This window comes from Hypanus sabinus, chromosome 8, assembly GCF_030144855.1.
Source record: "Hypanus sabinus isolate sHypSab1 chromosome 8, sHypSab1.hap1, whole genome shotgun sequence".
NCBI classification, from domain to species: Eukaryota; Metazoa; Chordata; class Chondrichthyes; order Myliobatiformes; family Dasyatidae; genus Hypanus; species Hypanus sabinus.
Window position 1 is genome coordinate 31,814,656 of NC_082713.1, and position 27,123 is coordinate 31,841,778.

General features: G+C 38.1%; 1 protein-coding gene across 1 annotated transcript in view; it reads right to left on the reverse strand.

Moving 5' to 3' along the window:
• The window catches only part of kdrl (kinase insert domain receptor like), a 193,954-nt gene that overhangs the window by 17,166 nt on the left and 149,665 nt on the right, over positions 1-27,123 (reverse strand). Inside the window, exons 20-28 of the mRNA XM_059976939.1 lie at positions 25,380-25,468; positions 24,663-24,828; positions 22,549-22,646; positions 19,753-19,875; positions 18,987-19,098; positions 11,826-11,925; positions 9,224-9,329; positions 3,973-4,100; positions 3,698-3,788 (exon numbers count right to left, since the gene is read on the reverse strand). Of these exons, the coding sequence (XP_059832922.1) occupies positions 3,698-3,788; positions 3,973-4,100; positions 9,224-9,329; positions 11,826-11,925; positions 18,987-19,098; positions 19,753-19,875; positions 22,549-22,646; positions 24,663-24,828; positions 25,380-25,468 (1,013 nt within the window). The remainder of the gene's footprint in view (positions 1-3,697; positions 3,789-3,972; positions 4,101-9,223; positions 9,330-11,825; positions 11,926-18,986; positions 19,099-19,752; positions 19,876-22,548; positions 22,647-24,662; positions 24,829-25,379; positions 25,469-27,123) is intronic.

The following is a 27,123-nucleotide window of genomic DNA, read 5'->3' on the forward strand; positions in this document are numbered from 1 at the left end:
TGTGCAATAAGGAATGAATCAACTTGTGGCTTTATTTTGAGGTGTGAACCTTGCTACTGACAGCACCCAAACAAATAAGAAGCTCTGCACTTGACACAGTGCCCAGTGTCTCATTTGCATTACCCCAGCTGGGTGTGCATAAAATGATGGTCTGTGTAGGGCCCTGATCATATTACACCAAGTACAAAATAACAAGAATGCTGAATTTATCTATGAAAGAAACACCACCTTCATAGTTCATTGAACAGAACGTATATAAACCAGATGAGGTTCATACTAACAAATGCATATTGCTTGTCTGATGGAGATGAAGTCAAGGTTATTTCTTACTTTTTATTCTTTGCTACTCAATGTGGAAAGAATTTCCATTTGTGTTACAGTGGATTTGTTCTGCAAGTTGTATCTGCATTCATTAATAATATGGCAAATCCAAATTCATTTTGATTAATTGAACAGAAGGCGTAATCATTGTACATAATGGATTAGTATCTGCTCGTTAACTGGTGTGAAGTTCATTTAGATGCCATTTGCTTTGTGAGAATGGATGCTGATGGCTTCCTGAAAAATGCTAATGTTCTTATATTCTAATGTTTATTTTACCTGGGAGGTTTAACAGCAGCAAAAACGAAATATTTTGTGCAGAGATGTAGTTGTGTCTACATTTATAATTGATGTTAGTTACTGACTAATTGGGATTAGTTGGGATGATCACAATTTTCTCTAATCTTGCTCAAAGATTATGCACTAACAGGAAGTTCAGGCAATATAGCTAATAATACCCTTGACTATTCCCTGCATTGCAGGAACTTTAACTAATTAAAAATATAATGCATTTATAATGCACAGTCAATTTATGGAGGAAGAAAATTAAATAAATGAGGCTTAATGTACCAGGGTTTAAAATGCGGCAGCAGCTTTAAATCTGAACTGAAGTTCTATTAGAATTTTGAGGAACTTCCCACGTTGACACCGTTTGAAATATTATCTTGAGGTGTCTACTTTCCGATTTTATTTTCACTTTTGGACTCAGCCTGGAGACAATGACAATGGCTAAGGACTGGAAAATCGTTAGAAAACGTGTTTGTGAGCACCTGGTGTGTGAGGCAATCATACCTGTTGTTTTCCAGTACCTTTACCTTAGAATAAGAAAAAAATGCTCACTAAGAGGCTCATTGCATATTGGAAAAACAAGTAAGTTTGTGGTGAAATTCTTTACTAGGTGTCCATATTGTCTTTAAAAAAAGATATATTTATATTTGGGCAATAGGAACGTGAAAGGAATAGAGGCATGGAGTCATACAGCCCTTTGGTCTGATACAACCACATTGACTGAGAAACATACCTACACTAAAATGTTTGTTTTTTCTTGTTGAATCTATGTTGAAAAGTAGCTTTTCATAACTGGCAAGTGAACTATATGTTCCCAATGGACAGCGATCAAACAAAAAATCCATGGGATCACAATAATCTGTCTTTAATTTAATCTGACAACTGTGGGTTTTGCTGTAACCCGCTGGAATGCACTTTGAAGGCTTTAGTTGAGATTCCTTAAGTTTCTCCCATACAAACAAAGACCAGAAAAATTCCACAGTGATCGTAGTATCATTGGACTAATCTAAACATTTCCTTCTAAATTTCTTTTAGAATTTACACTATCTCACATATTGATTTTTACTTATGTGACTTTACGGGAGAAAAAACGTGCCTATATTGTGATATAGGTGTTCAATTAACTTAAATAAAATTAGTTAGCTCTCGTTTACAGTTGTTAACCTATTTAAAATTAAGTTAATAGACTTAGCCATTAAAATAGAGGCAGGTCGTTTCACTGGAATACATTAATCATATACAAATTGTAATTTCTTGCTGATAAGTCTCCCACCAATGTCATATCCATTGCTCATTATAAATACAAGAGATTCTGCTGATCCTGGAAATCCAGAACAACACTCAAAATGCAGGAAGAACTTAGCATCTATGGAAATGAATAAACAGATGATGTTTTGGGTCAGAACCCTTGGCCAGGACTGGAAAGGACGAAGCAGAATAAGAAGGTGGGGGGAAGGAAAGGAGTGCAAGCTGGAAGTTAATAGGTGAAACTAGGTGGGTGGGGAGGGTTGATGAAGTAAGAAGCTGTGAGGTGTGATGCACAATCAATAACTCACACTGAGACGTAAGGCGAGATATCGGCTTTTATTGACTGGAAGAAGGAACCAGGAGTGAGTGTCTATCATACAATGTCCTGGAGACTGAGGCCGAGCGTCAGGCCTCAGATCTCCTTTATACAGGGGTCTGTGGGAGGAGCCACAGGAGCAGTCAGCAGGGGGCATGTCCCGACAGGCACATAGTTCACCACAAGGTGATAGGTGAAAAAGATAAAGGGCTGGAGATGGGTGGATCTGGGAGAAAAGAAAGGAGAGGCACAAGGGGAGATGATGGACAGGTGATAAGAGGAGAGGAGAGAAGGAGGTCAGTGGGGAATGGAAGAAGAGGGAAGGGGGAGGGGAGTTAAATGACTGGTAGTTAGAGAAGTTGGTCATGGACTAAAGCATTGACTATTTATTCATTTCCCCAGATGTTGCCTGATCTGCTGAGTTCCTTCAGCATTCTGTGTGTGTCCATTGTTGATTATATTGCGTGCTGTACAGATTGGGTTGTTGATGGGGAAGAGATCATGGTCAATTTCTGGAAGATTTTGTCAAAATTCTATGCTTGCTTGTGCTTTGTATTCTAAGGCTTGCATAGTTTTACACGAGGTGGTGTAATGCATTTCTAATAATATTTGGGTTCATTAGTAACTTTGAAAAGGAGCAAAACTATATTTGTCAAAGGGTGAGATTGTGAGTTATAAGAAAATTATTTTCATCTAAACTGGGGTTAAAGAAATAATGAGGCTGAATAATACCTGATAAAGATCATCTGTGAGTGAGACAAAATTAGCCCTGATTACACAAAGAACATTTCCCCTCATTAAAAATTTAATTCATCTTAAATCTGGTGTGTAGTTATAAACATTTGTTCAGTTCTAAATCACAATTTGAATACTTGTCAGTTCTGCTCACTGCATTAAAGCAAAAGGTATGATTGCACTGGAGAGGTTGCAAAGGAAAATTACAAGGACTGATAGGATTGGAAAATGTTAGCCAGAAAAAAAATCTGTGGATAAATTAGAAATAACATCTTGCACAGATGCTGGTAATCTGAAATAAATGCAAAGTACTGGAATCACTTAGCAGGTCAAATTGTATCTGTGGAAAGAGCATGAGTTAATATTAGTTCACAAAGTTTTGTTTTGTTTGGAACATAGGAGGCTGAGTGATCTGGGCCAAGTTAAGGCATATAAATATTATGTGGGGCCTAAAGGGAGTTAGGTGGAAGGACCTATATACCTTAGCAGAAGAGTCAAAAGTGAGGATGCAAATATTCTATTTAATTGGCAGAAAAAGGAGGACAGAAAAAGGCTGAAAATGTTTTTTGACCAGAAAATGGGTAAGGTTTCAAACTTATTTACTGTTAGAAGGAGAAATCCCTCTTGCATTGCAAAAGTTTTTGGATCTGTATTTAAAGAGATGTGACCGGCAGAACCATGGACTAAGTGTAGAACAAGAGATTAGGATCTACAGAGCTTTGATGAGCTAAGTAATGTCCTGTCATACATCTTTGATGATTCTATGACAGATCCATATTAAACACATGCCTGGTGCATTATAGTAGTCTTGTTATCGACAGGGACATCTTCAAATGTTTTCACACTCAGTGGCCTCTTCTTTGGATTGTTGCAGCTGAGCCTGAGGAAGAGAGGCAGAAACAGTCAATTCAATTGAGTCAGGTTCAGCTTTTTAGAACAGGATATGGCATAACAGCAAAAGATCACAGAATTTTTCCAGAATTCTTCATACAGGAAAAGAACTTTGTGATCATTTTTTTACAATTTAATGGACATTTCTTGATTAATGATGAAGGATGCATTACCCAATGTTTCCTGTGCTATTGCAATTAACTTTTGGGTTTGCTATATCTTCTGTGAGGTTGGGGTCTGCAGTGGAGAGGCTTGAATTTGTTTGCTTCGTAATGTTCAAAGGGATGTAATCCTTTCCATCCTGCAATGTGGAAAAGAACAAGAGCATGTCAGTGATGAAGAATGTGCTTCAGAACAGGACATTGATCAGCGTAAACTGCAGTGCTTCATTAACCCCTATTGTTGATTTTTAAAAACGTGATTATTTAAATATACGTCAACCAGCTGCACATTATTTAACTCGATGTACTGTTTGATTGCATTGGAAGTATGTTGATATTTTCTTTTGCGCAGGGCAATCAAAAAGCCAGGGTTGCAGTTATAGAGAACATGAGAACATAAAAAAATAAGAGCACAAGCCTTGCCCGCTCGCATGACCATCCACCATCTGCTCTGATCGGGTGGGGTGGGGGTTAACTAGGTGCTACTTGCTCAAAGGTGATCTGCAGGCTAGCGGACGGAAGGAGCGCCTTACACCTAAGGTAAAGACATGCCTTCTCCCTACCACCCATAACGCCAGTACTATATACTTTTTTTTAAAGAAGGGGACCCTTCAAGCCTTACCCACCATGGGGGGGGGGGGTGGGGAAGCAGATAATTGCCGCGATTCATTGCCCTCTGAGAGGAGACATTTCAATGCATTTTACTTTTGATTGTGAGAACACTGGATGTTCCCACAAACAATGGGCTCACTTTCAAGGACTCTTCATCTTATGTTCTTGATATTTATTGCTTATTTACTTATTATTATTATTTCTTTCTTTTTATATTTGCACAGTTAGTGGTCTTTTGCACTCTGGTTGAACACCCAGGTTGGGCAGTCTTTCATTGGTTCTGTTATGCTTAATATTCTATAGACTTATTGAGTATGTAGGAATGTGGCCAAGTGGTTAAGGCATTGGTCTAGTGATATGAAGGTTGCTAGTTTGAGCCTCAGCTAAGGCAGCGTGTTGTGTCCTTGAGCAAGGCACTTAACCACACATTGCTCTGTGATGACACCGGTGCCAAACTATATTGGCCCTTGCCCTTCCCTTGGACAACATCGGTGTCATGGCGAGGGGAGAATTGCAGTATGGGCAACTGCTGGTCTTCCATACAACCCTGCCCATGTTTGCACCCTGGAAACTTTCCAAGGTGCAAATCCATGGTCTCTCGAGACTTACAGATGCCTACTTTATTGAGTATGCCCACAAGAGAATAAATCTCAAGGTTGTATATGGCGAAGTCTATGTACTTTATTAATAAATTTACTTTGAACTTTGAAATAACTTAACCTGTTTGTGTTTTACCACTAGTAAAAACCTTAAAATTTACCCTCTCAATCTCTCTTTGGATCTTCTAAACTCAAGGAAATGCAGACCTATCTATCAAATCTATTGAAAAGACAATCCTCTGTCATTCCAGGAATGGGCTTGTTGAATCTTGTTGGACTGCCGCCAATCCTACTATGTACTTTGTTAGGTTAGGGATTTAAAGCTATACAGGTGTGACCTCACCAGCACCCTAGAACTGGTGAAGTCACACCAGCATAGTTTACCTAGAATGAAATGTCCCTGTTTGTAACCTCCAATCTCTTCACAATAAAAGCCAATGTGTTCTTTGTTTTCTGACCTACCTCCTAAGTTTTTGTGATTCATGAATTAGTATACTGTACTAAATTTCTCTGAATTCTTACATATTTGTACCATCTGTCTACTTAGGTTATAATCTGTTTTTTTAAATTGCTCTTACTGAAGCAGACTTAAGCATCCTGCCAAAGCGGGCATTAGACTATATGTCTATAGAGTACTACCTTCTGCCTTCCTTGGTTTTTGAAGAAAGAGGCCATACTGACTGTTTTCCAGTCTTGGTACCTCTTGAAAATTAGTGCATTAAAAAAATTCAAATCCGTTATCTCTGGCTATAAGCACCAATGGGTGAAGACCATCAAGTCTGAATGATTTTTCTGCATTTTACCCTGTTAGTTTCTCTAATATTTTATCCAATGTGGTTGAGAATTTTACAAGTTATATTTTATAAAACACTGTTATTTGAAATTAACCAAATGCTATCCTGCAGATATTTGCGGTGTCCTCCAGAGTGAAGACTGATACAAATGTTGATTTAACATATCTGCTGTTTCTTTATTTCTTGTTCTTAATTTACCAGCCACATTTTCTAGAGGCCCCACACTTATCTCAGCTGCCTTCTTCCTATCATGGGAACTTGTAATGTTTGTTCTGATATTACCTGCAACTTTTCTCTTACAATCAATTTTCTTACCTCATGAGATATTTAATCTTTCATTGCTGGATCCTAAAAACTTACCTACTGTTCTGGCCATAGCTGTCCTTGCTAAATTATATTTCCTATTTTAAAAATTTTACTATATGGAGAGAAATGAACAGTTGTCAATTTAGGTCCCATAATGTTGACTATCCATTTCCCTCCATAGACACTGCTAGACCCATTGAGTTCCTAAATCATTTTATGTGCTGCCTGAAGGCACACACTCAACGATTCAGGAACAGCTTCTTCTCCTCTGCCATCAATTTCTAAATGGACATTGAACCCATGAACACTTTCTCACTACTTTTTTTTTATTGCTGTGTTTTTTTGGACTACTTATTTTAACTTAATTATTTAATGGGATTGTGTGTGTGTGTGTACTCTAATTCCATTTTTTCTCTATATTTATTCATCATATATTTCATTGCACTGCTGCTATAAAGTTAAGAATTTCATGACGTACGCTGGTGATAGTAAACCTGATTCTGATTCTTCATCTTTCAAGCTGGCCCTGCCATTCAGTTTGACTGTGGCTGATCTGCCCAGGCTTCAGCTCCTCTGCTCTTCCATCGCCACATCCTCAATTCCCTGATCTTTCAAAAAATCATCTATTTCTTCCTTAAATACCTCCAGTGATTTTCACCTCCACAACTGTCTGGGGTGGAGAACTGCAGAGCTTCGGTGTCCTCTGTGAAAAGAAATTCTTAAGCTCTTCCGGGTTAAACACTGACCCCTGAAATTGTAACTATGTCCCCTCATTCAAAATTCTTCCAGTTGTGGAAAGATCTTGAAATCAGATTCAGAATTAGGTTTATTACCAATGACGTATGTCATGATACTTGTTGCTTAGTGGGAGCAGTGCAGTGCATAAAAAGCGCTTTAAGAAATATATAACATTAAAAAGGTGGTGCAATGAGAGCAAAAAATAATGAGGTAGTGTTTCTGCAGTAGGGAGTGATTTTTTTACAACATATTCATTGATCTGTGAGAGTAAAATCAGGCCTATGAGGCATTATGTACTTAAACCATTTTTCCTAGTATGAATCAAATTGTTCCAGCTTATGATGAACAGATACTGTTATCTTCTCCATTTTGTAAATGTCCATTGTAATTTCCATCCATGCATTTAAAGTTGGGCTCTCCTGTGATAACCATTTCCTAGTAAGAGTCTTTTTACCAGCCACCAACAGTACATTCATTAAATATTTATCGCTTTTCAACCATTCTTGAGGTATATATCCAAAATATATGGTCTTTCTCTCTAAGGGTATCTTAAACAAGGCGACCAAAACTACACACAGTGGTTCAAGAGCTGAAGAGCACCCTTGCAAACACCCTGTACAATTGTAACAATACATCTATTCATTTCCCCAGCAATAAAATTGAGTATGCTATTGCCACCTAGTCTCACATTGTGTTTCATACAGAAGAATGCCAAGCACTGACTTTATCCACTGAAAAGTCATGCTGACAGCTGCCAACAACTTAATTACTTCTCATGTGAAAAGAACTATACTTCAACTAAAATCAAGGAATGTATTACAAGAATGTCTGTTGTCACTGTTTCTGAGAAGGGTTCCAGAATGAAACCTGATTCAAGTATTTTTGCTGAAGGTGGTGTGTATTTTTTCACAAAAGTGAACATAAATGTGCTAGCATTAGAAAACAACATTTGAAGGAGACACACACAAATGCTGGAAGAAATCAGCAGGCCAGACAGCATCTATGGTAAACAGTCAACGTTTCAGGCCAAGTCCTGATGAACAGTATCAGCCCAAAACTTCAATTGTTTATCTTTTCCATAGATGCTGCCTGGCCTGCTGATTTCCTCCAGCATTTTGTGCGTGTTGTCAGTCTGTGTGTGCAAAGTTTGAGCTGGTGATTATTGCATCAGTTTGAATTACCTCTTACTAAATAATATCTTTTGGAGTGTCTTTGTATGAATGAAATGGTAACATTGTGTGAAATGTGTTTCTGTAATTCTAATCTTTTGCTTAATGAGCAATATTTGGTTACTTATATTTGCTGTCATCCTTAACTTCTTCTGCAGCTCGAGACTCTAGCATTGATCTATTCTTCTCCCTGTGACTAATACTGAAGGTACAAACAAATCGCTTTTCTGTTGCTGTCAACCCTCTTGTACATATCTGTCAAACACTGAGCTCTGCATTCAGCCTTCTCTGGGTCCTGAGCTGTTCTTGTTCTCCATTGCCCATTCTCTAGTTTCCTATTTGTTTTCTTCCTCCAGGCTTCTCCTACATCTCACCCAGCTCGATGAGCCAAAAGCATTCTATACAAGTGGACTTATGATTTTAACACTCAAGGGTAAACCACCTTTGCAATTTCACTGCAGAGAGTTATGGACACAGCTCAGCACATCATGGGAATCAGTCTCTCCTCCTACACTTCTCACTGCCTTGGTAAAGCAAGCAATATAATTAGATACCTCACCTACCCTAGACTTTCTCTCTTTTCCTTCATCTGTTGGGTGGAATGTACAAATGCCTGGAAGCATGTACCGGCAGACTTAAGATTAGCCTCTTTCTCACTGTTACATAGGACTATTGAATGGTCCCCTAGTATGATAAGATGGACTGTTGACCTCGCTGTGTACTTTGTTATGACCTTGCATCTTATGTCTACCTGAATTTCGCTTTCTCCAAATCCACTTTATTCTGCATTCTGTTATTGTTTAATCTTGTACCGTTTCAATGCCCTGTGTGAATGGATTACAAGGCTAGATTTTCACTGTACGTCAGTAGGTGATAATAACTGACCAATTTATCTTGTAATGCACTTCCTTATATTGAGTGAACAGTTCGTTACTGAATAACTATTAATGAAAATGCAAAACTCCTTCTGACATTTCTGCTTTTGAAAATCTTCCCCACGCCCCTAATGTCATGATAGTATCCAAACTGTTGAAATTTTTCCAACCTGCTGGACATTGGCCTGCAGAAGATTTCCCAGTTGTTCCACCAGCTCACTGAAGTTGGGCCTTTCTCCAGGCTCTTCATGCCAGCAATCTAACATTGTCTGATAGCTGAAACAGAAACACAGTGAGCATATTAGTTCAAAACTGCAAATGCTGGATATCTGAAATAAAAACAGAAAAAGCTGTAAGCACCTTGCCAATCAGTCAGTACTTGTGAACCAGAATTAAGTTTATGAAACAAATGCTTTGGTTTCATTTTCTGGAATCTAGGCATTGGTGAGAAAACCACAGTTTATTAACCAGCCTTATTTGACTTGAACAGAGTGTTTTGCAAAGATTGTTTTAGATTCAGACAGAGGCCAGGCCAGGATTTTCCTTCCAAAGTGACATTGATGAATGAAGATGATTTGTTAACAATCTATTCGTTATTGTCTGGAACACAGTACAAGCCCTCTTTCTCCCCCACTGAATTCCAGATTATTAATCTGAAATTAAATTGCACAGTTGCCATGGTAGGATTATCAGTCCAGGCTTTTCGATTATTCATCAATATTTTAATCACTGGACTTCATTGAAAACAGTGGAAACCCTCAGAGAACTCCAAAGTCTTACAGAAATTTGGGGTATTTCTCAAACAGAACTGAACCTTAATTCAATGGTAATTGCATTTAGTTTGTACAAGCCAGTTTCAGTTCTGTGAAGTTTTTGAGGGCATGTATTTATGTTGAATTGTTTCTTTATAGATATTTCTATTAGTGTTAAGCTGGCTCAATACCTAAAAATATAATCATTTACCATTTCAGTTCTACTTCCCATTCCCATTCTGACATGTCAGTTCATGGCCTCTTCTATTGCCACAATAAAGCAACACTCAGGTTGGAGGAGCAATACCTTATATTCCATTTTGGTAGCCTCCAACCTGATGGCATAAACAGGATTTCTTGAATTTCTGCTAATAGCACCCCATCCTCTACTTCATCATTCCCCATTCCTATTTTCCTCTCACACCTTCCCTTTTTATCTGCCCTATCACCTCCTTCTGGTGTTCCTCCCCCTTCCCTTTGCTCCATGATCTTCTGTCCTCTCCTGTCAGATTTGCCTCTCCAACCCTTTATCTCTTTCACCAATCAACTTTTCAGCTCTTCACTTCAGCTCCTCCCCTCTCCTGGTTTCACCTTTCACCTGCCACATTGTACTTTTTCCTCCCTTCCCCCTGCCTGCTTATTCTGACCTTTCCCCTTCCTTTCCAGTCCTGGTCTCAGCCCGAAATGTCAACTGTTTACTCTTTTCCAAAGATGCTGCCTGCTCTGCCGATTTCCTCAAGCATTTTGTGTGTATTGCTTTGGATTTCCAGCATCTGCAGATTTTCTCGTGTTCATAATCATTCACTATTTCACTTTTTTTTGTTGGTTGCGTGAATTGTCTTTTTTTGCTTGTGTGGGGTGGGTTTGATATTTTTCTTTGAACAAGTTCCATGGTTTTCATTGCTGTCTGTGCGGAAGATGAGTCTCAGGGTTATATACGGTTTACATACTTTGATAATCAACATACTTTGAATCTTGTCTAAATTAGCAATGGGACTACATAATTGAGCCATGATGATGTATATAGGCAAACTGTACATCTTTTGGGTTGAATGCCTGCATAACCGAATTCTGGGGATGAATTGAACACATGATCCACTGTCTACAAGGTCAGTGCAAAGTCTAGTTTAGAGATCAGAGAAAACATCTCGCATATTGGAATTGGTAAGACAGAAATTTCAACCATGTCACAATTTTTGATTGACTCTGGGATAATTCCTCATGCATGTGGAGGCGTAGGGAGAGCACATGCCCTGGAACTAGTAGACTGCAAAAGCACCGTGATGGTCTGAGAAGTTGGGACTATACAGGATGAAGTCAAACCAAAGAAAATTCAAGCATGAAATCAAGGAAATAAATAGTCCCTTCCAGAATGGCAACCGATCCCTTTCCAAACAACTTCAGTCTCAAAATCACAAGGATCTCACCAGTAATCGTTGGTTTCAGTGAGGTTTCCAAGGGCACTTTGGTCTATATTCTAGGGAGAGGGGAGATGTAAGTTCAGAATGTCTCAGATTTCTCTTTGAACTGTTAGAGTAGGAGAGGCTATAGTGCAATTTTAGTTTTTATCAATGAGGCACAAACTTGGTAGAGTTGGGATCTCTTACAATTTACTTGAATTACATTCCGGTAAAAGAAAATTTTAATAAATGCAGATGTTGAAAATCAGAGATGAAACCAAAAAATGATGGAAATGCTCAACAGTTTAGGTGGCACCTGTGGAGAAAAAGATGGAGATAAGATTTCAGGTTGAGACCACTTTCTTAGAATTACTGCGTTTTTCCCATGAATGCTGCCTGACCTACTGAGCACTTTCTGAAATTATGTTACAGTTATGCACTTCTGATTTCTGGGCCCAGAATTAATTTAAATATTTTCAGCGCTGGAACATCTATATGGTTCTTCAAAAGCAAGACTAAATTTTTTCCATTTATTTCTTATTATTTACGTTTGGAATAGAAGCCAAGGAGAACAGTTCACTTTATTAAAAAGAAGCATTAGTGTCGTAGTGAAATCTTACACTTCTGGTGTGGAATATTCAGGAGGTTTCATTCTTGTCCCTTCTTTTAATCTGTGGCAGAATTCTTCATCTATCTGGACCCCTGGATATGGAGAGGCACCTGTAGCAGAGAGAACAAAATAGTTAAATATACTGACTTCCCACCAATGTTCTCATGTTCATTAACTCTAAAAGTACTGGTTGTCCTCCAATACTTGGCCAAATTGAGACTCAATTCTGACCATTAGCAGTATGCCTGAATACCAGGATATAAAGTGAAACTCAGTATAACTTTTTGTCTTGCTTCCTTCAGTACCAGTTATATCCATCCTTTCTATTATCCCTAAGCAAGTCCACAGAAATAATACAGGTCAGAGATTGAATTCCAAACTTCATCCCGATCTGTTAGAGTACACCATCGTTGTGCCATAGAGCATGAAAATTGGCCCTTCAGCCCTTGGTCCAGGCTGACCAAGATTCTCATCTAACCTGATCCCATTTGCCACCATATGGCCCATGTCTAAACCTTTTTCTATTCTCGTACCTTTCCTAATATCTTTTAAATGGTGTTAATGTATCTGCTTCCACCACATCCTGTGTCAGTTTATTCCATATACCCACCACTCTATAGGTGAGAGGGGGTAGATTTAATAAGAACACCTCAGATTCCTATTAAATCTCTTCCCTCTCACCTTAAACCTATGCCCTCTAGTTCTTGGTACCCCAACCCTGTGAAAAGACTATATGTATGAAAATCTATCAACTCCTATTGGTTTTTCCATGGGAAATTATTTTCAGAACTTCCTTGGCATCTTGTAAGAAGACGATCCTTAAACAATTCAATGAAAGTTGTATGGAAAAGAAAGAGAAATGGCAGCAGAGTTTCTCTCATCATCACATTTCCACCAGGAATAAAATTGGGGAATTTTCAACAAAATACTCACTTTAGTTCTAAAATTGGAATGACATTTTGAGAGTGCTCGGAAAGAAATGAGAGGATTCTGTGATGATTTTTCTTCTTAATCATCTACTGGTATAACATTTATGAAGACTTGCAGGAAGTTGTCAGGCATAAGTAATTAATAAATCTATGAAGCTGTGACTAATTGCCATGAGTTAATCATTGATTTTACATGGGTGGTTCTTTCCTCCTCCAAACAAAATGATGTACTAATGGAACCTTTATTATTTAACTTATCAAGATAATAGATATTTACCTGCTCTTTAATTCCACATTGCTATTAGTTAAAAAAAGGCAGTGGAGTGATACTGTAGAAATAAGTATGACCTTTCATTGTTGCAGAGTCAATGTTTTTAGCAACATTACATGTCAACTGAGAGAGAGGCAGCTTTCTACATTTCCAATTTGAATCACAAAATAAAACAAATACTTCAGAACTGGACAGCAGAGACATAAGAGATTGCTGCAGATTCTGGAATCTGGGGCTAATCTGCCGGAGGAACCCAATGGGCTGACTGGCATCTGTAAGCCTGAATCAGAATGGAGAGTGGAGAGGAAGCGAGGCAGTATAGAGAGGAGTGGGAGAACAGCAAGATGAGGATCAGCAGGTCATCAGCAGTGAGGGATAATGGGCAGATTGAACCAAATTGGGGAAGGGGACAGACAGAGGCAAGTGGATGATAGATTAAGGGAGATAAAAAAGGGGCAGATAGAGCCAAGTGAATAATCACAATAAGGCTCACAGAACATGAGAAAATGATCAAAGACAGGTACCTATGACGTTGAACTGTGAAAATGTACCTGTTGCAAAGGTTTTATGGGCTATGAACTCCAGCCTCACTTTACCTAAGCAGGTATGTTAGTGGTACAGCATTTAAACTATGATTTCATAGGCCTGTGTAAGCAATCTGGGACTAAATTTAAATTTAGTTAAAATTCTGTAATTAATAAGCAAATGAGTCATCAGTAATGTTAACTATAAAACTATGGGAATTTTTGTAAGCCAATCTAGAAAACTAATTTTTGTTAGGGAATGAAGTCAGGAAATCTCTGTTGACGGCCTATGTTTGGTTCTGGAGACATCAGTATAGTTGACCGTGAAATAGTCTAGCAAGCCACTTGCTTCAAAAAAACACTGGTCTTGACAAGAGAAAACTTGCAGATGCTGGAAATCCAAGCAACACACACAAAATGCTGGAGGAACTCAGCAGGCCAGGCAGCATCTATGGAAAAAGAATGAACAGTCGACATTTCGGGCTGAGACCCTTCATCAGAACTGAAGAAAAAAGATGAGGAGTCAGAGTAAGAAGCTGGGGGTAGGGGAGGAAGAGACACAAAGTGATAGGTGAAACCGGGAGGGGGGAGGGGTGAAGTAAAGAGCTGGGAAGTTGATTGGTGGAAGAGATTAAGAGCTGGAGAAGGGAGAATCTGATAGGAGAGGACAGAAGGCCATGGAAGAAAGGGAAGGCTGAAGAGCACCGGAGAGAGGTGATGGGCAGGTAAGGAGATAAGGTGATAGAAGGAAATTGGAATGGGGAATGGTGGGGGGGGGGCATTACTGGAAGTTCAAGAAATCAGTATTCATGCCATCAGGTTGGAGGCTATTCTGATGGAGTATAAGGTGTTGCTCCCCCAACCTGAGTGTGGCCTCATTGCGGCAGTAGAGGAGGCCATGGACTGATATGTTGGAATGGGAATCTCCAAGTGGCCACCCGTTTTAATTCCACTTCTCATTCCCAAAATATTAAATTATTTCTATTGAAATTTGACTAATGGAATATTATCATTTGCATACTTCACACATTTAAATTAATTTCCTTCATCCTTTATTTTCAGAGGTTTTAATGCTTGTTAAACTAGTAAAGAAATAAATTAAATATAAAACATTAAGTATTACAACATTACTATTTAAGGATCAATACTAGAACACATTTTGCTTTATTTTACATTTTAGAATTTTTCCACCAGCCTGTTTCTAAACCTGGACACAATCATAATTGTTTCGCTGTTCTTCCATGTACTGTTTCTGTAACAACAAACACACTCCCACTTTACTTCCTGAGATGAAGTTTCCATCATTTGTAATTGCAACAGCCAAAGAGAGAAAAGGGAGAGATTAATCGGTGATAAGAGGCCAACTGAATATATGATTAAAATAATTCACAGGTTTCCTTTTTGTAACCTAAATCAACAAGATAAGGAAATCGGATTATTATGCTTTGAAAACTAATCTTATATTTATCTAGGGTCTATTGAGCAAAGAGCCCATCCCCTGGCAGAGATTTGTACTGATTCGTAATGCTTTCTTGCTTAGTGCTTTGGTGACGAATTCCCCATAGCTTTCTCCCCATTTATGAGGCCTAGGTAAGTCACTTGACCATATTCTCAGGTGGGTGGATAGTGCTGCTCTTGTATCTCTAGTGAAGTACAAGCATCACATCTGGATTTTACCTTACTTAGCATGCCAAACATTTACGTCTTCCACCATGATAATTCCAGTGTGCACTCTCTACTCATAAATGATTCTTTGAAAGTATTTCTAAAGCCACCATCTCTGCCAGCCCAAAGACCGGGAGCAGACACAAGCCAATATAAGCACTTTCCAGATTCCCTCCAAGTTTCAACTCAAAAACATATTAGTGTTCTTCTAACTGCAAAACTGTGGATTTACAATTATCACAAAGCCCATAGGTGTTCAAGAAGGCAATTCACACCAGTTCATTAAGGGCAGTTTGGGATGGACTTTAAGTTGTAGCCTGGCACCCATATCCCATGTCCCATGATTGGCATCCATATCCCATGAAAGAGTAACATGGATTTGATTGACAGGATTATGCTTAGAGTGCACTGAGTGCTTTGTAGTGCAGCCTCACATGAATGCTTGTGATTGTACTTGTGTCTCATGATATTGTTGTCCTACTCTATTTAAAGTGAAAGATGACCATTATATCAGAAAATGATAAAACATTTGCATGCATGTTAACCAGCCATTTCCAAATTAATTAACAGCTTCTGTAGCTTTACAGTGGTTGGTGTCCTTCTCAATACCATGTAATAACTGAAACATCAATATGGTAAAGATACAGGTTTGACTCTTCTCTCTACAGAGTTCATTAACACATATCCATCTGTAGTGAAATTCCATCTCTTGTTAATGAGATTAAAGTTTGATCAAAAATGTTTAAAGCTGAGTTTGAAATTGAAATTAATAAAAATGTTCTTTGTTGTTAATTGGTTAAACTTCACAGTTGGGTTGGAACAACTTATCTTGTTATTAAGATTGACATAAAAGATAGTATGGGTGTACCATATTAAGGAAAACTGGGTGGAGAGGAATGCCCATAACGCAGCCTGCCTGATTTTCCATCCATTAGAGATGTGGATGGAATTGCCCTTGACTGAGTTTCCTATATGTACTATCCAGGCAAAAACTTCTGCCAAGTGTATCAAAAGAGAAATATGGCCTTAACTCTCTTTTCCTAGCAATGAAGAGCCAGCTGGAGGAAATCAGTGGGCCATACAGTATGCAGCAGCCAGAAATAAATTGTCAAGGTTTCAGATCAAAATCCTGCAAACAAGGAGGAGTTCATGCCACAGATTGTGACATGTGCAGTTCCTGGTGCTGTCACTATCCTTGCATTTTTTTGTTCAAAGCAAACTGTATTATTTTATAGATTTGTTCTGTACAGAATTTGCTGGTCATGTTCATCTCAAGAAAATGATGACTGAAGTGCAGTTTGACTTGAACATATGGTACAAATATTTAAATCTTATTGTTGCTTGAGAGAAGTGGTACAAAATAATATATGAGGCAATGGCCTTCGTGCACAAGAAACCATTCATTCTGTAACTTTCAGCACAATGCAACTATTTCTAAAGCTTCCATTCTTTATAAGATAAAGGAGTAAACTGTGGGATGTACTTTGATTAAATTAAGACTACCCATTCTATTGATATGCTGTGATAAGGAAATGCTGTTTGCATATTATATGAAAATTAATTAGATTTGGAAAGCACTTGGGATCAGGTGCCAATTTGGTGATTTTCATTCCTCAATCTGTTTTTGGCTATTTACATACCTTGCCTAGACAGCATTGTTCATTATATTTAAATATTACCCTTCATGAATAATAATCACATTTAATGTGAAGCCAGTTTTTAAAACTGTGACTATATTGTGAGTTCAAACGCTTCACAACAAAAAGAAACGAAGGAACAAAAATCTTTGTGGTGTCTATAACACCTTTTAAAAGATTCTTTAATAGTATTTGGAATTCATGGCTAATATTACGGCTATTTCATTACCTTCAGCTCCAAATTTATTTAATTAATGTAATACTTTAATTTTAATATCTTGGTAGTATTTAGACTTCAATATCTGAATTACCTCTCCAATGACATAACCAATGTGAAACTGTATAATTTTTAACAACAGAAAAATGTTAGTTATAAACTGAATTCAAAAGGATTTTTCAATCAATCTTTGTAGAGAGAAGATGGCATCAGTATTCATACAACACTGACACTGGTCACTGAAAAAAATCTATTTACTGTTAAGGTTGGTAATGATCATGGATGAAAACAATTTGAAAAATTACCGTGATTATTATATAGCAATTGTTGGACATTGTAATGCAAATAGTGTGAATGAGTTAGTCAAAACATCAGCTAAAATTAACTCAATGTATCTGAAGGCAGAAAAGTAACCGAATTAACAGTTCCAATGAAAGTTCATTAACCTGAAATGATAACTCCACTTTTCTCTCTTTGCTTGAGTAAACTAGGAAAGGTAAGGACTGTCTTGAGAATTGCAGAAGCAATAGAGAAACAAATTAAACTGAAGTCATCGTGAGTAGCAGAATCTCAATAGACACAGAATAGCCTCAGTTCGTGACTTTCAAGTTGAGTTCCAGGCCAACAAGCAAAATGTGATTTACCGGGCTTTGGAAAGAAAGACAGAAACAATGAACATGATGTTTTGATTAATCCTCAGAGCCGACAAGTGCCCATAATCAAAGCCAGAAATCAATACCTCAAAGTATATCTCACAAATATATCATCAATTTATATATAAAAATCAATCATATCAGGAGCACTTTCCGCAAATTTTAGAGCTTTATCTGTCTTAAATTTAAAAACCTGCACGCAATTGAAAGGAAGAACATTTGTGATTGCCCTGGCAGTCGACTGGTAGTATTCAGTGCTGAACTTCTGATTCCATTGATATCAATGGAGTGTGATAAGCAGAGGTAAATGCAACCAATGGCTAATATTTCTGAACATGCTTATTAATACTGACCAATATTTAATATTACAAGTAAAATTATAAAGATTCTCAAGACACCTACTTCAGTATGCACATAAACAAAGGAAGATCTCTTCTCTTTTAGCACTATGGCTGTGTATTTTATTGATATTTTGAAAAATAAATTCTTTCATCTGAAATAGAACAGTACAGCACATTACAGCCTTTGGGCCATGATGTGGTGCTGACATTTTAACCTACTCCAAGATCAATCTAATGATACCTTCCCACATAGCCCTCCATTTTTCTTCCATTTATGTGCCTATCTGAGAGGATCTTGAATGTCCCTAATGTATCGGCCCTTACCACTTCATCTGGCAGCGTGTCCCGCAAACCCACTATCACAGTGTTAAAAAAAAACTACCTCTGACATTTTCCCTGTACTATCTCCAATCAGTTTAAAATTATGCCCTCTTCTGTTAGCCAGTTCCACCCTGGGAAAAAGAGGCCCGAGTTCACTCTGTCTGTGCCTCTTTCCATTTTATACAATGCAACAAATCTCAACCGGGATTTAGCAATTCATCTCCAGGTCACAGATACTGAATTCTACAAAGGGATAAATGAATGAAATCACATCTTTGAAAAAAACAATAAAAGCAAATTTCCTAAAGCTATGGAGAACAACATTTAACACACTCACATTAATCTATGTTAATCTCATAACCTAATTTTCCAAGAATGATACTTTACATAATTAATGGAATGGTTTTTGAGTCCATGCATTATTATTTCTAGTGCCTAAGCTGATTCTTTAAAAATATTGCAATCTGCATAAGTAGAATATATACACAATATCAAATGCATCACAGTAAATCCTTAGAGGATTTAGCTATGCTTCATGATTTTTGGCATACAGCTTTAGACAACTTCAACATTATTTACTGGTTTTAATCATGTCTTGTTTCTTTAAGCTTACCCAAGGAAAATATTTCCCACAACAGCACTCCAAAAGACCAGACATCACTCTGAGTTGTGTAGATTTTATCAAATATAGATTCTGGGGCCATCCATTTGAGTGGCAGCCGGGCCTGCAGAGAATCAGAATTAAGTTTATTATCACAAACAAGAGAGAATCTGCAAATGCTGAAATCCAAGCAACAGACATGTTTCGAGGGGGAAGGAAGTAGGAAACGGGGGGTTGGAAGGAAGGAAGGGGAGGGGGAGGAAGGGGGTGGAGGAAGGAGTTGGGGGGTGGAAGGAGCCATTAGCGGAAGTCTAGAAATCGATATCCATTCCGTTGGGTTGGAGGCTACCCAGATAGAATATAAGGTGTTGTTCCTCCAACCTGAGTGTGGCCTCATTGTGACAATAGAGGAGGCCATAGATTGACATATTGGAATGGGAATGGGACATGGAATTAAAACGAGTGGCCACTGGGAGATCCCATTTCATCTGGCTCGGTGAAATGGTCTTCCAATCTACGTCGGGTCTCACTGATAAAGTTTGATATCATCGGTATGTGTTGTGAAATTTGTTAACTTTACAGCAGCTGTACAATGAAATACATGATAAATAAATAGAGAAAAAAATCTAAAATATATGTCTTTGAAATAGTTAAGTTAGAAAAAAATAAAAAAGTAGTGAGGTAGTGTTCATGCCTTCACAAGACCAAAAATCAAAAACTGAGAAGCTGGAAGAACTGTTATTTTCTATGATAGAAAGTTGGCATCTTATACACTTACATCTCCCTTTCGCAGATAATCTGGATCTTTGTAAATATCACGAGCCAGGCCAAAGTCACAGATCTTTACAACGTTGTTTCCGGACAAGAGGATATTTCGTGCTGCCAGGTCCCGATGGATGCACTGAATTAAAACAAAATATTCACAAACTCTGAAACAAATTAATTTTTTTATATTTGCAATATTTTAATTATTACTGACTGTTCTTTCTATGTTTTCTTCTGCTCCCTCTTACAGTATGGCCAAAACTTATCACAGTGCTAGTCTCTGTTAACATCATTATACATTTAGTGTTCAATTAGTGCACTGTGTTAGCATTGCTTCTGTCATAAAAAAGATTTCCTTTCCTTTGGGCTCAGCATAGAATTTTGCTTTTTGGGTGACCATTTTGAAATGGAGATCTCTAGGCCACTCCAGACCTATTAGAGGTTTTTCAAGGATCACCTTTAAAACCACAAGAACTAATATGAAATATCAGCTTGATTCTTGTGAGATTTGGTTCACTTGCTAGCCATAAACTGTGCAGAAGAAGAACAGGCAATCATTCGCTGCTCAAAAGTGGCATGAAATTACACAGAATATTGAGAATTTTATTTGACGAATATTCTTATGTGTGACATAGAAGCAGGCCATTTGACTGCTGTTCATACTCTGCCTGAGTTAGCCTCTGTTTCACTGGACAAAAAGCGGTACAACATAGGAACAGGCCCTTCAGTCCACAATGTCTGTGCTGAACATGATGCCCCATTAAAATGAATCTCATCAGTCTGTATGTAACCCATATCTCTCCATTCCCTGCATATTTATGTATTTAACAGCCTCTTAATCACAACTGTTGTATCTGCTTCCACCAATATCTCTAGTAACCAGGGGCCTACCATTCTCTGTGTAAAAAAAAAACTTACACAAGTGATGCACCATCAATAACTCTGAGACGTGGGTTAAGGTAGGCTTTTATTGGCTGGAAGAAAGCACATGCAGCAAGTGACAACCACACAACATCCTGGAGACTGAGGAAGGGTCTGTGCCTCCAATTGCCTTTATACAGGGGTCTGTGGGAGGAGCCACAGGAGCAGTCAGCTGGGGGGGGCATGTCCGGACAGGTATATGTAGTTCACCACAACAAGTCCTTTAACCTTCCCCCTTTCACCTTAAATGCATATGCTCTACTATTTGGCATTTTCTGGGAATATAATTCTGATTGTCTACCCTATCAATGCCTCTATCAGGACTCCCCTCAACCTATCACACTCCACAGAAAGCAACTCAGATTTTTCCAACCTCCCCTTATAGCTCATGCCTTCTGATCCAGATAACACCCTGGTAAACCTCTTCTCTACCATTTCCAAAGCTTCCACGTCTACCCTGTAATGCCATGATTGGAACTGCTCTCAATACTCTAAGTGCAGTCTAACCAATGTTTTATATGGCTATCTGTCTCATCTCAACCCTTCTGCAATTCTTTCTGTTCCTTCATCTCACAAGCAGTCAAGCAGGTCGGCGTGGTAGGACAGTAGTTAACGTAACACTATTACAATGTCAGTGACCTGGGTTCATTTCCCACCACTGTCTATAAGGAATTATTATGTTCTCTCTGTGACTGTGTAGGTTTCCTCCCACTTTCCAAAGACAGGATGGAGCACCCAGGACTGGACACCATCTATTCGAGGAGACTCAGGAGGAAAGCAATCAGCATAACCAGAGACACCACACACTCTGGCCACTCACTTTTTTTATTTTATAAATTTTTTTTTGAATTTTCAAATAGTTACAGAAGGAAAAAAAAATTATCAACCCTTCCCCCCTCCCCTTAACCCCTCCCCCCTAACATATCCCTGTAGAAAGAAAAAAAAAGAGAAGAAAAAAGAAAGAAAGAAAGAATGCCTGGATATTGGAAGATCCCCACATGCTCCACGGAGTTCATAATAGCTTTAGTATATATATTTATTTCTTTCCCCAAATAACCAATAATTTTATCTTCGGAGCACCTATATATTTAATCCTATCTTTTGTAAATAAGGGCGCCAAATTTTCAGAAATATTTCATATTTATCTCTTAAATTATAAGTAATTTTTTCAAGTAGAATGCAGCTGAAAATTTCATTCTTCCAATGATCTATACTTAAGTATGAATCCGATTTCCAAGGCCACTCCCTTTTTGACCTGCTGCCTCCAGCAAATGGTTCAGGACACTAAAAGCCAGAACAAATAGACTGAGGAACAGCTTCTACCCCAGAGCCATGGCCTCCATCACACCACTCCCACAGAACAATGACAGAAACTGTGAGCACACAGAAGGACTCAAATACTTGCACTAATGGCACTTTGTGCATTACTGTGATATTCTAGCGCTGCTGCAACTTATTTTCTGCTACTTATCTATTTATGCTACTTATCATGAGAACCTAGCAATTCTCATGATAGTAAATTCCACTGTCCATTGGGGCAAGGCTTCATTGCTGTACAGATGGATCATTTGCTGTATAGATATGTGTAGGTTCTGCCCTTCCCCTACCCTTCTTCATCTGGTTAAAAGTTGGCACTTTTGCCTGGTGAATTGGGAGCACAGATCATTCAAATTATTTAAACTTCAACAACCTCACTGCCTGATGAACTCCCATGTTAGTTGTGAAGGCACAAGGTACCAAAGAGAGTAAAGCAAATGAACAAAGAACAAAATGCTGGAAGAACTCAGCTGTTCAAGAAGCATCTGTGGAGGCAGAAAGTGCAAACTGATACTTTGGGTTGAGACCCTGCATTAGGACACAGTAAAGTGAAAACTGGGATTTAGCTTACTTTCCTTGAAGCCAAAAACTCCATGCCCTTTGCCACTTGGAAACTGTAACAAATCAGGTCTTCCATGGCCAAGGGCCGTTTGTAGAGGTCTTCACCATCTGGAAAACAAATTGAGGATCAGCATTGTATTCAGCCTGGAGTGATGCAATCATGTCATAATTAAATGCTGTACATCATATCAATATTCCATTTTGGCAGATCCTGCTGTAGATATGTATTTCAGGATGCAAATTTGGAAAAGTGGTACCAAACTGAAGCAAAAGGCATTGGATTGTCACCGACCCATTTGTAATGTGGACGCAGACTGAGTGGACCAGAGGACACAGATTTCGAATGGGCACATTAACTACTTATTTAACAATGAACAGTGAAACACTAAGCCGGCCAAACAACAGAAGGCACAATACTAGACATTCAGTCAGCCTTAAACTTAACAGGTACTCCATTAAATCTTCCCAAATTATGAGATTGAAGAAATAAGCATTCTACAAATGAATTCTTAACTAAGTAAACGCAACACCCTTTCTCAATGGTCCTTCAGCGCTGGTCATGATTTCAGCCTGAAGTGGGCCCTGGGGACGAAAGAAAGAGGCTGGTTCATCTATCTGCACACACCATATCTTAATTCAGTTTAAGATAGTACACAGGGCCCATATGTCCAAAGATAAATTGGCGCATATTTTTTCCGAATATAAGCCCTATTTGTGACAGATGTAACGCAGAAATGGCTACTCTAACTCATATGTTTTGGTCATGTGTAAGTTTAAATAATTTTTGGAGGGATGTGTTTGGAATATTATCTAAAGTTATAGATATGGACGTTCAATCTAATCCACTTACAGCAATTTTTGGGATTATTCCAGAGGAAGCAAGCAAAGTGTCTGCTTCCGCCCAACATGTGATAGCTTTTTCAACTTTACTGGCTAGGAGAGCTATTTTGTTACATTGAAAAGAATCTAAATCGCCTACTGTTTTCTATTGGCTCTCCTCCATTATGTCATGTCTCAGCTTGGAGAAAATTAGAAGCCAGACATTTGATACATCCTTTAATTTTGAACAAGTCTGGCAAACCTTTATTCAATATTCTCACATGATTTAATTTATATTTATTTATTTATTTTTCTTTATTCTCTTTGGGGAAAATCCTTATCCATGAAGGTTCGGAGATGACTGGAAGGATGTGTTTTTTTTTCTCTCTCTTTTTTTTCTAATTTTATCCTCAATTGGACTGCCCAATCTTTCTTTTTCTTTCCTTTTTTTCTCTTTTTTTTGTTTTTTGTTTCAGTTTAGTTCATGGTTTTTTTTTCCCCTTATCAATAAAATTTCCAATCTTTGTTTTTATGATTGTTATGAGGAGTTGTGGTTTTTTGACCATTGTATATATAACAGCATAATATTTTACTTATTTGATTTTGATATTATATACTTTTTGTTTTTACTTTTGCTGTTTATATGCCTTTTATATTATCTACTTGTTAAACTCCTCTTCCGATTTGTATATTCTTTATTTGGAAATCAATAAAAAAAGATTGAAAATGAAAGAGACTGGGCCTTCCCCACATGCTACTCTTATACCCAGAACCAGAAACCGGTTCCGTGGTGTACAAGACAACCAAAGGGAAAGAGCGTCTGCATCCTTTAAACGGGCCAATCAATGACTGACTCAGTGGAAGCAGATTTCAATCGACAAATATGATAGCTCCTCACAGGACAGCTTTGTTCAAAAGTTGTTCCACAATAATATAAATGCAGTCTGTTGATTGGACACCTCAGGGACTGGAATGCTTTGTAGATAATAGCAATCATATTTTAATTTGAAATTGTAAATAGTTTTGTGAACCCTTGATTATTGTATGTATTTTTGTTAGTGAAAAAACTTTTGTATATTTGTAAAATAAAGTCTTGTTTTCTTTTTAAAGCCCAACAGGATGTTTTGATTTTTAAACAGGTCTATTTAAAACCAATCAGGGATTCACTTTTGAAGAGGAAATGCCCCACTTGTATAATAAACTACTCCTGTGATAGATTTTTAATAGTTGCAACAGATTAACGAGAACAATAATGGCAATTGAATTATTCCCAAAGTAGCACATGAGGAAGGAAGATGGATTTACCTTCCTCTTCCTCTTCTGTGTCACTGTAACTCTTATCTTCCACAAATCCGGAACTCGTGGAGCTTCCTGTGCTCGCCACACTCTCCAGTCTACGCTTTGTGCTCTCCAGGATGTCAGGGCTGGTCTCATCGCTGAGTGTCTCAGGCTGGCTGACATTCTTCTGACACTGAAAATAGACAGATTCCAGATTTAGAGACTCCAGCAAGGCAGGTGTATAGAATAGATGGAACTTGGTGATGCGCTTCAATGTAAATCATCCAGAAGTGGACCAGCTGAAGGTTCCTCACACGAAGCAATGCCACTTGATTTGAGATCCAAGGCAAAACCCATCATTTAGATGCCTGAGCCGTTTGTTTTTATAATTTTTTCTATTATTCCATATTAGTCCAGGTGGACTGTTTCTGTTCCTGATTATGTGATTTCTTGTATTTGTAAAAAACATACAACTTGAAGCAGATGTCATATAGCACACTCATAACATCATCAGTTACATTCTGTTATTAGTTACAATCCAATGCAACTGATATTAATCAATTTTATTGCAAGTACCTGCTTTATGTGAAGATTCAATACCATTGAATTAGCCAGTGTAGTGCTGGACATAAGTCTTTTGCTGTGTTATAATGAAATATTTATTAATTGCAAGTTTTGGGTTGTTAATTAGACCATCATCTCTCAGATTATATTGAATCTTGCTCTCATTCTCTCTTGCAGTACCTTGATTAAAATGAAATCATTCCTTTTGTTCCTGAGGTAGTTGGACAGATTTCCATACTTGCAATATTCTACAATTACCATCAGAGGTCCTGGTGGGAAAAGAAAATATAACGATCAAAAATGCATTTTTGAGAAGTCAGCAATGGTACATCTTTTGGGAATTTTTAATGTCTGCGTGTTTATATAAACATGCCAAAAAATGAGGATTGGATTAAAACTGTCATCTTGATTATGAAAAGTTAATTTGGGCTGGGAAACATTTCTTCCTTCTGGATTGATAGATATGCTTGAAGAAACATTCATATCAGACAGCATGCAATGTGCAGGATGATACAGTATCCAAGGTAGAGAACACACATTAAAGTTAAACAAAAAAACAACTGCAGATGCTAAATAAAGTATGCAGAAGTTCAGCAGTTGGGCAGTGTACATTGAGAGAGGGACAGAATCAACATGTCAGACCATCAAAGCCTGCCAAAACTATGCAAATACCTTTGCAATTCTAAGGAAGGTTCATTGACCAGAAACATTAACTCTTCCAGGCAACACACACAAAATGCTGGAGGAAGCCAGCAAGCCAGGCAGTATCTATGGAAAAGCAAACACAGTCCAAGTTTTGGGCAGAGACCCTTCACCAGGACTATAAAGGAAGGGAGAAAAAGGGGGAGTTCTTTCCTCTTTTTTTCCAATCCCGAAGAAGGATGTCAGCCTGAAACATTCACTGTTTACTCTTTTCCATAGATGCTGCCTGGCCTGCTGGGTTCTTCCAGCATTTTGTGTGTGTTGCTTTGGATTTCCAGCATCTGCACATTTTCTCATGTTTGTCATTACCTTTCAGTTTTTAACTCCACAGATGCTATTAGGTTAGATAACACCCAGTTGGTTGCAGTGAGCTGTTAGATATTCAGGACTTAGAGTGTTTAGCAAAGTATTCACTTTATCCACTAATCATCAGATTTGAATATGGACTGTAGATTAATTTTTAAATGTAGCCCTGAACAACGTGTTCCTAAGAGCAATAAACCACCCTTAATTGGAAGACCAGACAAAGTTGATTTAAAATTAATTTGTGTGTGTGTGTGTGTGTGTATGTGTGTGTGTTTGTAAAAAGAAGGTGTGAAAGTTATATGTAATTCAAAAAAAGCATTGTTGAAACATTGTAAATATAGAATTGTTCTTTGATCTTTAGCATATAAAACGTCATATATTGTTGGATCGAGTAGGCCTGTTCCTCTGAAAGGGTCTCAATATGATGCCTGCTGTGTCTCACTTAGTTGAATAAAAGATGATTTCATGTCTACCAGGTACTTCTCTCTAGTGACTTTATTCACATACCATGAGCCATGGTACCTTTTACGTAATAATAGTCTAACTCTTTGGGTAGCTATCGTAGCAGAAGAGGTGCAAGAAAAGCTAATCATCCCAATATGATGAGCATCCTTTAGTTTTGGTTTGTGCTGTGGATGTTTAACCTTACTTCCAGATGGCAGAATGAAACCAACTGTGACTCAGAATTGGCAGAGAGCAGAGCCCTGCTTATGTTAACTCTATGCAGAAAAGAGTACAATTGCCTCATGCAGCTGCCCCAATGGGAGTTTGCAGAGAGGAGACAGTCCATTTGTCCTGTCAAAATTAAATGTGTTAGCATAACCTTCTGCATTGGAGCTTCTATCACATGGGATGGCCACCCATAAAGCAGCTCAAACATTTGATAGGTGGCTAGGCTACACTTCCAACTTAGCTG